This window comes from Mesoplodon mirus (genome assembly GCF_964341445.2).
Source record: "Mesoplodon mirus genome assembly, chromosome: 17".
In the NCBI taxonomy this organism is placed as follows: Eukaryota; Metazoa; Chordata; class Mammalia; order Artiodactyla; family Ziphiidae; genus Mesoplodon; species Mesoplodon mirus.
This window is the reverse complement of record NC_138993.1, coordinates 2,996,564-3,009,161: the sequence shown is the minus strand read 5'-3', so window position 1 is coordinate 3,009,161 and position 12,598 is coordinate 2,996,564. Positions and strand designations below refer to the sequence as shown.

Below are 12,598 nucleotides of genomic sequence, written 5' to 3'. Positions count from 1 at the left end.
CTGGGGGTTGTTAATTCTGTAAATGCTTTGAATAATGACAATGGTTTGGTGACTCCTGTATCATAAAGGGCTCCTACTTTTCAAAGTATGACGAGCAGCAGCAGTGATGGCCATTCTGGGGACTCAGACTTTAATTGCATGTAGTTTTCATGTCACCTGGTTAAAGGTGCTTCACGGCACGTGTGTTGGCTAAAATTTGTGCCACCCTGCGCAATAGTAGAGAACCCAGTTGAGTATGATTTGTCTCCCATACCAGTGACGAATCCAGAAGCTTTATTCACTTCGTGGAGACCATTATTCTAAAGCATTGCTCGCCTGCAGAACAAAGTGGGGGAGGTACCCTGTATTATGATGGTGTAGGACTTTGTACCGTGCATGGATGTCTTTTACCTTTCACTTTCTGAACATAGGTGCGAGAAGCAGCTTATAAAATTTTTCTTTATCCCAATGCTGGTCAATTGAAATGTTTAGAAGAATTGCTCAGCAGCAGAGACCTTCTGGCAAAGTTAGTGGGGTACGCTACATACTCCCACAGGGCTCTCCAGGGAACAATGGCTAAGAACCCAGGTAAGCCCGTTTATCCAGCTTTAAGGGCAAAGTAGGGTTTTTATGAGCCTGAATTTATGATTTTAAATAGCTCTCAGTTGCTGTTCTATTTTTCATATAGTCAGAGACCAGTTACTGAGATTTCTGCTTCTTTATTAGGAAGAATTTTTAAATAGAGCTAACAGTTTGGAATGTATCCTGCCCAACCGATGTATTTTATGTACCCACTGAGAGCAAATCATACCTAAAATTTCATTGATGATGATTTGAATTGTTTTCACTTTAACTCAGCTGGTTTCTGTGCTGAGCCTAACCAGATTGGTTAGAATTAGTGTCAGAGAGAATATTTCTGCTGAAGTCAAGGTTCAGTGTAGGCCGGGTCATGTAAAAACCCCTCCTTTCAGAGAGAAGAGGGCTGCTTCGCAAAGTTGGTGCTGGGGCGGGCGTGGGGGGAGCATCTCTCCTGGGTTTGCTCCGTTCAGTTCTCTGTGATTTATGATGTATGAGGGAGAATGGTTTGCAATGAAAACGATACAAATCTATATAGCATATCTTTCAAATGTATATAGCGTATCTTTCAACTGTCAATTACAGTTACATTTTAGACACTGAGTCCAGGGTAGGGTGGCCTTGATGGTGGGGCTGTTCAGACCCAGGTGTGTTGTAGGGGTTGGGATTGCATGACTCAGTGACGGGCTGAGTGGGGGGAGCAGGTGGCCGTGGACACCCGGGGTCTCTGGCCGTGCGTCGGGACAGACGTGCCGATCGCGGGGTCGGGGGGCTCTGGGAGGGGCTCTGTGCTGTCTCTGTCCCTCCCGTGTTCCCTGCGGTGTCCGTAGCTCCTCGGAGGTTTTCTTGAACCCAGCCCACCTTGTTTCTTTCTCTCTTGTGCACGCCGTCCCCTCGGCCTGACCTCACTCCCGTCGGTCAGCCGTGGGCACGTCTCCCTCACTCGAGGCCTGCTTGCTGCCTGCGTGTCTGTCTGTCAAAATCCTATCCAGGGTGTCCGTGCTGGGCTCCCGCCGCCCCCTCCATGAAGCCTGTTCAAACGTTTCCACGTCCCTTGGACTCCTTCGCCCCTGAACTCTTAGCACACTTAAAGTTGTGTTACGTACTTCAGCTCCCAAACAGGTATTCTGTTCCCTCGGGTGCTCTTCTGGAGTCACTGTTGTCACCACGTTGTCATGATGACGTCTTATTATTTTATACTGTATGTAATAGTTACGTAATGCCTACTCTGGGCCGTCGTTGCCTTTCATTCCTCTATGGCCGTGTGGGATAGACGGTTGTATCCACTTCGCGGACGAGGAACCGCAGGTCAGGTTGATTGCTGAGAAGTGGCAGCGCTCGAGCCCGGACCCGGGCGCTCCATTCATGCTCCTCCCAGGCCACCCGAGACCACATGCCCCTTTTTCTGTGTCACCTGCATCGGCTCTTTCAGTTCATTGGTTCAGCAGATAGGCACTAAGTGCCCACTGTGCGCCAGATGTTATTCTGGGCGCTGGATATAAATCCGAGTAGAACAGGTGGGAATCCCTGCTTGTGTGCAGGTGACAGAGGAAAGCAGAAAAGCAGGGGAAGAGTCCGGTCTGTTCCTGGCGCCTACAGGTTGTGGAGAAAGTGGTTCAGGGGAGGGAGGACTGCACGTCTCGGAGGTGCGCGGCCTCGCACGGGCCACGAGGCTGGTGAACGAGGCTGTGAGCCGAGGGTCCAGTTGGGGGCCCAGGTGTGAGGCCGTGAGGAGGAACGGGGGAGCCCGTGGGGCGGGGCAGGGGGTGGTCACAGCCGAAGGAGGCTCGTCCCTGGGGGAGGCGGGTTTGAGCCGGGACTTCAGTGGTCACGGCCCCGCCCGGGGGGCTGAGACCTGCCACGGGGAGGGGCACCCAGAGGGGCCTTGCAGTAGCCACAGTGAGGGACGCGGCTGCTCCAGGCCGACGGCGGCTGTGTAGGTGCTGAGATGTCATATTTGGGGCGTGTGGCACCCGAAGGGAGAGCCAGGCCTTGGACATGAGCCACCGGGAAGACAGCTCCTAATGACGGGGCCGGGGCAGGAGTGCGGTAGGTCTGAGTGAGGGGTGAGGTGCTGGTTGGTCAGTGCAAGTGGAAACTGATGGACAGCGAGGCACACACACGCCGGAACGAGACTGGTTGGCTCGCCTGGACGCTGGGGGCGGGTGGGAGACTGAGCGCCAGCTTGAGTGACGTGCACTGGAGGTCGCCGGCCCCGCAGTGGCGAGCGCCCAGGGTGACGGCCAGCAGGTCCCCGGCTCACAGGGTGGTGAGCGTGGAGATGCCTTGGAGCTGGACTCTGTGCACGGAGTTGTGTCAAGTGTGACCTGTGTCCTCGAGGGATTTAGCATTTGGTTGGGGAGCTTGGATGTGTACATATAAAGATAAACCTTAATACAGGTCAGTGTCTTTTTAGTTCCAAATGCATAGAATATGGAAAACAATGCCCTAGGATTTTAGGAGCGCAGGAAGTTTGCAGATGCGTGGATGGTTGTTGAAAGTTTCCTGAGGGCAGTGAAACTGGAGGTGGACAGTGAGGAACAGTGAGGAACAGGAGGGGTACAGGTTAAGGTGGACCCCACGTGACAGGTGTGTCAGGGGGTCATCTTCCAGCGAGGCATGCGTTTGCCCTCAGGCCGTTTCAAACTCATTCCTTTTTATTGAATACTCTGACGGTATTCCAGGTAGATTAATTGAGGTAGATGTCTCATATGTAAGAGAGCTAGGAAAACGAAATAGGTGAAAGTTAGTAAAAAATGGTTATTTTGAAATAAAAAGCACACACAGAGATATATGTGAAAACAGTTCTCTATGCTAGCTGGTTTGATATCTGGAAATAAAGACTTTATTTTAAACTAAATAACAGTTGTTTTTCTTAAACCATCTAAAACGAGGCGGCGTTTTTCAGGTTACGAGATACGGGCTGGTTCACCCCTGATGGTGGGGAGACCCCTGGGTTCCTGGTTTAGGTCCATCCTTTCCCCAGCCTCTTATTTTACTCAGAAAAGAGATAAACTGAACAAGAAACTGAAACATATAAAAGACCATGTGGAAAATAGAAAAACAGTGTGTGTAGCCCACTCTCAAATACATGGGAAAGCTCTGTATATGTTAAATAGTGGCAAAAAGTGCTAAATTCAAAAAGTCACATGAAAAATTTCCTATCATGGGAAACAACAGTAAATGCACTACATTGCCTTTATGGGTTTGTACAATATAGTGACTTATGGCTGAAGTATTTTAAGTACTAAAAAAAAAAAAAATTCCAATAGAGCCTAAATTTTTAATGTTCTAATTTTGCAATATTTTCTTTGGATACTGATCCTAAATAGATTATTCTGCTGTGTATATAAAAATAAAAATATTTACCCAGAAAAACACTGATTTTTAAAATCTGATGTTTCTAAGTTGTAGTGATTTTTATGAACAGATCAGTCTAGCTATCTCTTGAAAACTCAGAAAAAAATTAGACATGTCTGACAGACATTTTTTTCCTTATACATATGAATAGATAGAAATAGATTGAAACTTTGGATTCTTTTTTTTTTTTTTTTTTGCGGTATGCGGGCCTCTCACTGTTGTGGCCTCTCCCATTGTGGAGCACAGGCTCCGGACGCGCAGGCTTAGCAGCCATGGCTCACGGGCCCAGCCGCTCGGCGGTATGTGGGATCTTCCTGGACCAGGGCACGAACCCGTGTCCCCTGCATCGGCAGGCGGACTGTCAACCACTGTGCCACCAGGGAAGCCCGGATTCTTTTCTTTTGTTTCCCCTTAACTGTTTTTATTTTGGGGTATCATTTAAGGCTTTGATTATTACTATGTCACTTTAATTCGTTTATTTAATAAAGATCATCATCATCTAGAAATGCCTACTATATGTTAGCAACCCAGCTTCCCTTTGAGAATCATCACCTTAAAGGCATTGTAGTGTATGGATTTATGATCACCACATTATAATTTTAACAGGTATGTACATTTTATTTTATGTAGTTAAAGATATTTTCTTTTGGATTTTCATTTTAGAGACTGTCATGCAGTTCCTTGAGAAGCTATCTGACAAACTCTCTGAAAGGTTTGTTTTTTTAATTCTCTTTAGAGTACATGTTATTTAGTTAGGGTTTTTTTTTAAGACTTGATTTATAAAAAAAACTGTAAGTGACCTGTTAGGAATATAAGTGTTGGAATATTGTGTCAGATCTGTGGACTGTTCAAGAGATGAGATGAACAGTGAGCCCTACTTTGAAAGTGCACAGTCGTCCCCCGAAGGTGACGGTCTCGGAAACTTGGGCCGTCCCCTCTGGTGAACCAGCCAGCTGTCTTTAGGAACTCATCATTGATAGGGACTTCTTAAAATTTCCCAGACCTTTTGAAACTATATATTTTAGCTTGTACCATCCGTTTTATCATCAGCTGGAAACGTAGTATTTCTCTCCTTTCGGCCTCAGCGTGGGCGGCTGGTGGGGATGGATGGTAGATGGATCTGTTTGCCCTGCTGTGTGCTTAAGAGCACTCTCAGCGGTCCCTCTGTCACAGCCGCCGGCCTTCTCCCTGCCCAGCCCCCTGGGCTGGCCCTCGTCCTCGGGGCCACTCTGGTAGTGCTCTTTCTGGGGGCCAGCCCCCCAGGAGCCTTCAGACACCCTGGCTCTAGGATGAGGCGTGGCACGTTTGTGAGAGACTGTGATCTCTCCTGTGGCACTGCCTAAAACCTCATTTGCTGCCTGACTGCACCAGCATGTTAATTTTAGCTCCAATTTCCATTTTCTGTTATAAACTCATGCCTAGAACACAGTCCTCTCCAATTTGGATTATATTTATAAATTCTAAAATTATCTTTCAATGCAGTGAGCTATTGTGGCTTTGATATAATGAAGTAGTGTTGATTATGCAGTTATTTGAAACTTTATTCTACTTTGCCTTGCTGGTTAAGCATGATTCTTTTTCACTTATATGTAGCTATAGATTATATTTTGAGCAAACTTATCTTCAGATTCTTATAGTGGTATGTAGGAGTTCATTCTAACGGAAATTTCATATTCTGCAAGTATTAAGTGCATGTTTGATTGTTGCCCAGCTGGAGTTTTTTGGTAGGGGAAAAACTATGAATAGCAATCTTACATATAATCTATGTTAATATTCTTTTATAGGAAGTAATTTGTTAGCCTCTTTTTTAAGGTGTAGCAAAAAGCAGTGCTTCAGAGTTTACTGATGAACACTTTGCACTTCGCATGTCTCTGTTAACACTTCTAGTTTTCCCAGGCTTTTAGTACTTTCGAGACATCTCTGCCAAGATGCTTTTTAAGGTAGAAATTGCAGTAATTTACTGATGTGTATATTATCGTTTCTTCTAGCACATGTAAAATTTGGTTAATACTGGCTACATTTGCGCTACAAATTACTTCTAATTTTATCATGAATATTGGAAAGTAGCATAAGCAGACCAGTTCTTTTATAATTAATTATGAAAATTGTGTCCTAACAACGAATGATAAACCTGTTTTACAGAACTCTAAAAGATTTTGAGATGATACGAGGGATGAAAATGAAACTAAATCCTCAAAATTCTGTAAGTGACCATCTTGGGATATTTTTATTATAATATAAACAGTCTGTCAGCTGAGGTCTTTATCTTTTGACTCTAGAACTTCCTTGTGATTTGCTGATGGTGTATGTAGTTTTGTTTCTTCTGATCCTTGGATTTGGGGAATAAAGTATTGAAATATTTGATCCAAATGTCCAAGTCTGACATTCCAGTAAATCCAGTGTTTTTGTTGGTTAGTTGCTCACACACACACACACACACACACCCATACTGTCTGTTAACACAACCTGTGTTAATATCTGCTCACACAAAGGTTGCCTCTGTTCTATGGAGAGTTGGCATGTCTGTGCGAAGCACCTTTAGGGGGCTCAGGGAGGGGATGACCTGGCTGGTGGCAGCTTCAACATCAGTGCTCACCTTGCAGTTGACACGTTTGTTTGCTAACCTGTGGAGCTCAGTTAAGTAGATCAATGTGGACGGACAAAGTGTAACCCGTCCTGGAAAACACTGAATCTTAAGATCAAATGATTACATGATCCTTCCAGTCAGACTAAGTGTCCTTAGGGCCAGAGGGTGCCCTGAAAAGGGGTGAGATCCCAGGTGTTAGGGCTCGGGTCCTCATCTGGCTCGGGGGTGCCACGGGATTGCTGGGGTGTCTGGGCCCCTCTCCTGTAGCTGCTGTTGGTGGTCATTCTTGGTTGCTGGTGGCTGCTGAGCAGGGTTAGAAACTCTTTACCAGCTTCCCAGATCCAACCACCATGAAATGGAGTAATTTTGTCATAGTCACTGATTTCAGGAGCAGCATGTGAGATCGTTAACTGGCAGTCAGAGCTGTATCTAGCAGAGTAACTGGGATTAGCCATCCACCCACTTTGGCTTGGTAGGTAGGTCCACTTAGGAAACTAGATCATGGATCAGAATTTAGCTTGGTGAGCACAGGAACAGAAAAGGTGAAGTGTGTTGCCAAAAGCTAATTCATTAATATGACTCGAAATTGTTCTCCCTGGACATGTTTTTGTTTGTATGGTTTTTTTTTTTTTTTTGGCTGCATTGAGTCTTCGTTGCTGCACACGGGTTTTCTCTAGTTGCGGCGAATGGGACTATTCTTCGCGGTGTGTGGGCTTCTCATTGCGGTGGCTTCTCTTGTTGCAGAGCACGGACTCTAGGCGTGCGGGCTTTAGTAGTTGTGGCATGCGGGCTCAGTTGTTGTGGCTCGTGGGCTCTAGGGCACAGGCTCAGTAGTTGTGGCGCACGGGCTTAGTTGCTCCGTGGCATGTGGGACCTTCCCGGACCAGGGCTCGAACCCGTGTCCCCTGCATTGGCAGGCGGATTCTTAACCACTGCGCCATCAGGGAAGCCCCGGACATGTTATGTAGCTACTGATGCCGGCTGTTCTGAGGATGCTTGGGAAATGCCCAGCCTTCTCTCCTGAAGCCCCCGTTTTGGTGAATGTACCACCATTCACCCTGCTCCCCTAGCCAGACCCTGGACTAAGTCTAGACCAAGAGTTCTCAAACTGCTCCCTGGAAGGCAGCACCTGGGCACTTGGTAGAAAGGCAGGCTCTCGAGCGCCACGTGCTGTGTGTCAGTGAGCCCTGCGGGTGTTCACACCCCGCCCCCGCCCATAGTGTCAGGTACCGAGGCCTGCAGCTTCTGCCTTCCTGGGAACTCTGTCCCCTGTCTGTGCCCATTGCCACAGCCCTGGCTGAGGTCATTATTCCTTCTCCCCAAGACGACAGTGACTGGTTTTCTAGCCTTTTGTTCTGCTCCCCTCGAAGTTGTCCTGCATTCCAACTGCTTTGCTGGGTGCCTGGCCCACGTTGGACGCGGAGAAGGTCCTGTGCACTTACTCGGAATGGGAATGAATGAACGCAGGGCCGCCAGAAGGATTTTTCTAGAACACTGATTGGGCCTCGCACTCTTTTGTTTAACATTTTCAGGTAATTATTAGATTTACTTCCCATTTCTTAGCTTTCCCGCCAAGCCCTTCGTAATCTTTCCTGGACCTCCTCCTCTTCTGCCTGGGAGCCCAGTCAGTGGTCTCCGCTCACTCCTGACACCTGCATGATGCTCGTGTGCTCTTTTCACTTACTTTTTGCTTTGCTTTCCCTTCTTTTACTTTATTTTTATTTATTTTTTATTGAAGTATAGTTGATTTACCATGCTGTGCTTTCTTTTATTTTTACACTGTAACTGACACTTATGTGCCAGCAAATGCCGTACATCTGGATTACGTGCTCCCACTCTTCACAGCCCAACTCAGGCTGTGTCTCCTCCAGGCGTCTCCTGCCCTCCCCTGTGATTTAACACCCTTCGTGGGCTGTTTGGCCTGGCACAGCGTCATAGACGTGACACACTGTTCTCTGACTGGCGGGCCGCTTGTCTTCCTGCTGCCTGGCCTGTTGTCGGCTCTTGGTACAGGGATGGTGTCTTGTCTCTGTTGCATTAGAGCCTGCGCTTTGTCTGGCACGTAGCAGTAAACAGTCATCTGTTGGAGGCCGTGAGTGCCAGGAGCTGATCACTCAGGGGCCAGAGCCCCAGGGCTGCTGTCTGTGCCCTTCAGGAGCTCGTGGGCAGAAAGAAAGGAAGCCTCCACGTCTTACCTCGGTTCCCTTCCCTGATAAAAGTATGAGCGTGGCGCATGAGCAAGAAACCTTGTCCTCAGAGGAGATCACGTCTGAACCGAACCTTTGAGGACCCTCGGTGATACGGGTGGAAGCCTCGTTCCCGGAGCGCTGCTCAGTGCCAGGTGTTTTGTTTTGCAGCTGAAGTGCATTTAGCAATACTGTGTGGGAGATGCCGTTGATTCATGCAACGGATAACCCTTGAGGGAGTGCTGTGCACCAGGCAGAATTCAGGGGCCAAGATACAACGGGAAAACTGCAAACAAAATCCCCGCCCTCACGCAGCTTATGTCATAGGGGAAGAAAAGAGATAGTAAACACATGAAAAAAATCAGCATTGTGCTAGTCCTGTGGTGACAGGGACTGTGGGGGAAATAATGCAGAAAAAGCGGATGGAGGCTGTTGTCTTATAGGGGCTGGGCAGTGAAGACCGCCCCCCCCGCAGGAAGATGGCACCGGAGCCGCCCTGAAGAAGTGAGGGGCTGGCGACAGCCAAGGAAGAGCCCTCTAGGCAGAGGCCGGACGGAGGGGTCTGCCTTGCGGTGGAGGAGCAGCAGGGTGGGGGAGGGGGGCGCGGGGCCGGGGAGGAAAGCGGGGAAGCCCTGGGAGTCCGCACTCTGTGGACTGTGGGCCTGGACCCAGGCCGCCTGCTTCCCGGCCTGGCCTCTGCCTGCTCACTGTCACCTGGCAGCTTGCGGGGAGTGTGGTCCGCACAGCTACCCCAGCTTCCTGTCACTGTTCTGTACAAGGTGTCAAAAATGGTTGTTCTCGTGTTTCTTTATGACATATTTTCTTTGCCAAGATTAGCGTTAATTCTGCCTTAGTTACATTTTAAATTGTTGCTTTCATTTCTGGGATCCACCCTAAGCTTCTTGCTTAGATTTAGAAAGAACTCTAGTCTCACCTTTAGTTCCCTAATCTTACCTGCAGTATGTTTTATGGATTAATACATGGGTTACATTTTGGGGAAAATTTCAGCGTGGCTAATTTAATCTATCAATTTTGACTTTCATTAGTTTACATTTTAGAATGACATTTGTTTACCTTTTCCCGAAATTCCGCGATTATGCCTTATTTATACCTCTCAACTCACTGATTGCAGGGAAGTCAAAATAAAAAGGCACGTATTTCCTGCCAAGTCACGAATTTTTAGGCTTTTTATTAAACTTTTTCTGGCATCAGGTATACATTTTATAAGTTGGCTAAATTATTGATTAAAATTGTGAAGTAGTCAACAGCTTCCATAACAGTGAATTTTTCCTTTGTAGGAATTAATGCCTTGGGACCCCCCCTACTACAGCGGTGTGATTCGTGCAGAGAGGTACGTTTTTTGAGAAATACTTGTATGTGAGAAGGAAGAAAGAAATATGTATTGAGCGTTTTGCCTGCTAACTGGGCAACGGTCCCTTCACTCGGTGCCCACGTTACAAATCTGCATCCCCTCAAGATCAGGCCCTGTGCTGGAGTTTCCAGCATCTGCCCTCAGGTCACTTATCCGGGTTGGGAAGCCCCTCCCCCAGGCCTGTAGTGGCCCCTCCCCCATAGCCCGTCCTCTGTGGCTTCTGTCATTCCTGTTTACACCTTGTGAGTATCTCCCTCATGGCTGGAATCCGGCCCCTCCGCCTCCTGTGGGTGCTGTCCAGGCTCTTTCTAGACTCTGAGCTGGAGGGGCTGGGACTTTGCTAGAACCCTCGTCGTGTCCCGTTTCGGGCCCAGGGTGGGTGCTCGGCAAATATTTGTTGAACCAGTAGAGGAATACGGTAGTACTTGGCATGGCACAGTGTGGTTTTCTTATGTTTTCTCATTTTTATTGGAACACGTCAGCATGTTATTGGCACATCTGGAAGGATATAAATGAAATAAGGATTTGGGAAACTTATGTTGCTAGAGGGGCTCCTCTGGCTTCTGTGTTCCTCTGTGTCTATTAAACTGTGGCGAACTAGGAGCTATGCTTTTTCCCTAAATATACCCTGTTTCTGTCATTTTTATGTTTGCTTGTAAACCCACAAAATATGGAGGCCTGTTCAGAGTGAACACAAAAATGTTTATGTCCCAAGCAACTTTATATCTGCAAGAGGAATATATTTTTTAAGAATCTCAGAATCTTAGCCTTTAACAAATCCTTAACATTTTTCTCTTATGGTTCATTTTTTAGATATGCAGTTAAGATTGACTTAGGTCCTGGAAGAGAATAAAAGTTTTGAGCCACTTTCTTTACTAAAGCTTGCTGGCATATATCATGATAATATACTTACTCAGTTGGTATTAAACTTCAAAGTCTTTTGGTTACCATGCATTATATTCAAGCATCAAGCAAAGCGTAGTAAGCACCTCACTAAGATTAGATGCCGCTTATTCTAATGGTTTCTTTTGGCATTTGTTATAGAAGCAGAAACCTGTAGCTTTTCCTGTTCTTTCTGCTCCGGCAGCAGGAGGTGGCCTGAGATCAGTCAGTGTGTCCAAGAGCTGACCCACTGAGTTCCCATCTTTTCCCCTCTGTGGCCTCTCCTTACGTATCTGTTCCCCAAACCAGTCTTACTTACAGAGCATAGGTGTCTCCCAACCTGTAGGTAATAATGCTTTGTCAGCTGGTATTTCTTATCCATGTGTCCCAAATTCAGCATCAGTCACCTTCTCTACGAAAGCACGTAAACTGTAGTTCAGAATCTATAATAATTTGATCCTGATAAACAGTGAGTGCTTAGAATATATTATAGCTTAACATAAGATATGCTAGTAATAAGACATTACTTCACAATTGTGTTTTATGGCTGCAAGACTTCAGATCCTGCTCTTACGGTTGCATTAAAAAATAGCATTTCTCTCTTAAAATCCTTTCAAAGACATAGCATACAGGAATGTTAAATTTTTTATTAATATGTTCCATATTTATGTAAAGTTTTTAGTTGTATTTTTGACATTGGAAAGTCATGTAAATTAGATGTCCTTGTTTCTTTCTAATTTTTGCCACTGTGATTTTTATGTGGTGTTCTTCTGCATCATGTCCCCCACCCCTTATTGTTACTATTACTATTATTATTTTTGACCGTGCTGCGTAACACGCAGGATCTTAGTTCTCCGACCAGGGATCGAACCCATGTTCCCGGCAGTGGAAGCTCCGAGTCCTAACCACTGGGCCGCCAGGGAAGTCCCTCCCATCCCTTATTTTTTAATACCTTAGCCTTAAATTTAAAAGCGATATTTTTGTCATTTAACTGTGCTCTGTAAGTGTAGCATACCCAAGTGGTGGTTCTGTGGAAATTACATGTGGATATTTGAATACTTGGAAAGACAGAATCAATGATGACGTATACGTATGCATTAATCAGGGTGTGCGATCCCTGAGAAGTCTGACAGTGGTCTTCAACAGAAGCTATCGAATAAAGGGGAGTGAGTCCTCCATTTATACCAAACGTGCACCACGGGAAAGTCTTCAGGTTGCTGCCTGACTCCGGACGCAGTACTCGGAGACCCCGGAGCCCCCGAAGGTTGGGGGTTCTGACTCCTCTGCCCCCACCACAGAGGGGGGGTCTTCTTGTCCACATGGCAGGATCGGGGGCAGCGTGGCCCTGTGGCCAGGAGCTCCTGAGGGCTGAGGCCCCGGGCAGGCCTGGCTCGCCTGTGACACGTGCTACACACAGTCTGGGAAAGTGACCTATCCTCAGCCAGCTTGTATTCTTAGTACTAAAATAACATTATTATGTGGAATTGGCCATCTGTAGACCTTCTTCTAGAGAATGGTCCCCTCTAAGAGATGCTTTGTAATTGTCCTCTCAAATCTTTTGAAGGAGGTTCAGTTCTGCCTTAACGCTTCTCTGAGAAAACACTCATCTGAAATGTAATGACTGTATTAAATGAGTAGCAGAATACTCTTCAGAGA

The 12,598-nt window shown here is 46.7% G+C and overlaps 1 protein-coding gene across 2 annotated transcripts in view; it reads left to right on the top strand.

Annotated features, from left to right (window-relative positions):
• The window catches only part of MIPEP (mitochondrial intermediate peptidase), a 144,137-nt gene that overhangs the window by 23,241 nt on the left and 108,298 nt on the right, over positions 1 to 12,598 (top strand). For both annotated transcript variants that reach the window (XM_082601944.1, XM_082601943.1), the window contains exons 7-10: positions 411 to 567; positions 4,579 to 4,627; positions 6,058 to 6,118; positions 9,987 to 10,039. In XM_082601944.1, coding sequence (XP_082458070.1) covers positions 411 to 567; positions 4,579 to 4,627; positions 6,058 to 6,118; positions 9,987 to 10,039 — 320 coding nt within the window. The remainder of the gene's footprint in view (positions 1 to 410; positions 568 to 4,578; positions 4,628 to 6,057; positions 6,119 to 9,986; positions 10,040 to 12,598) is intronic.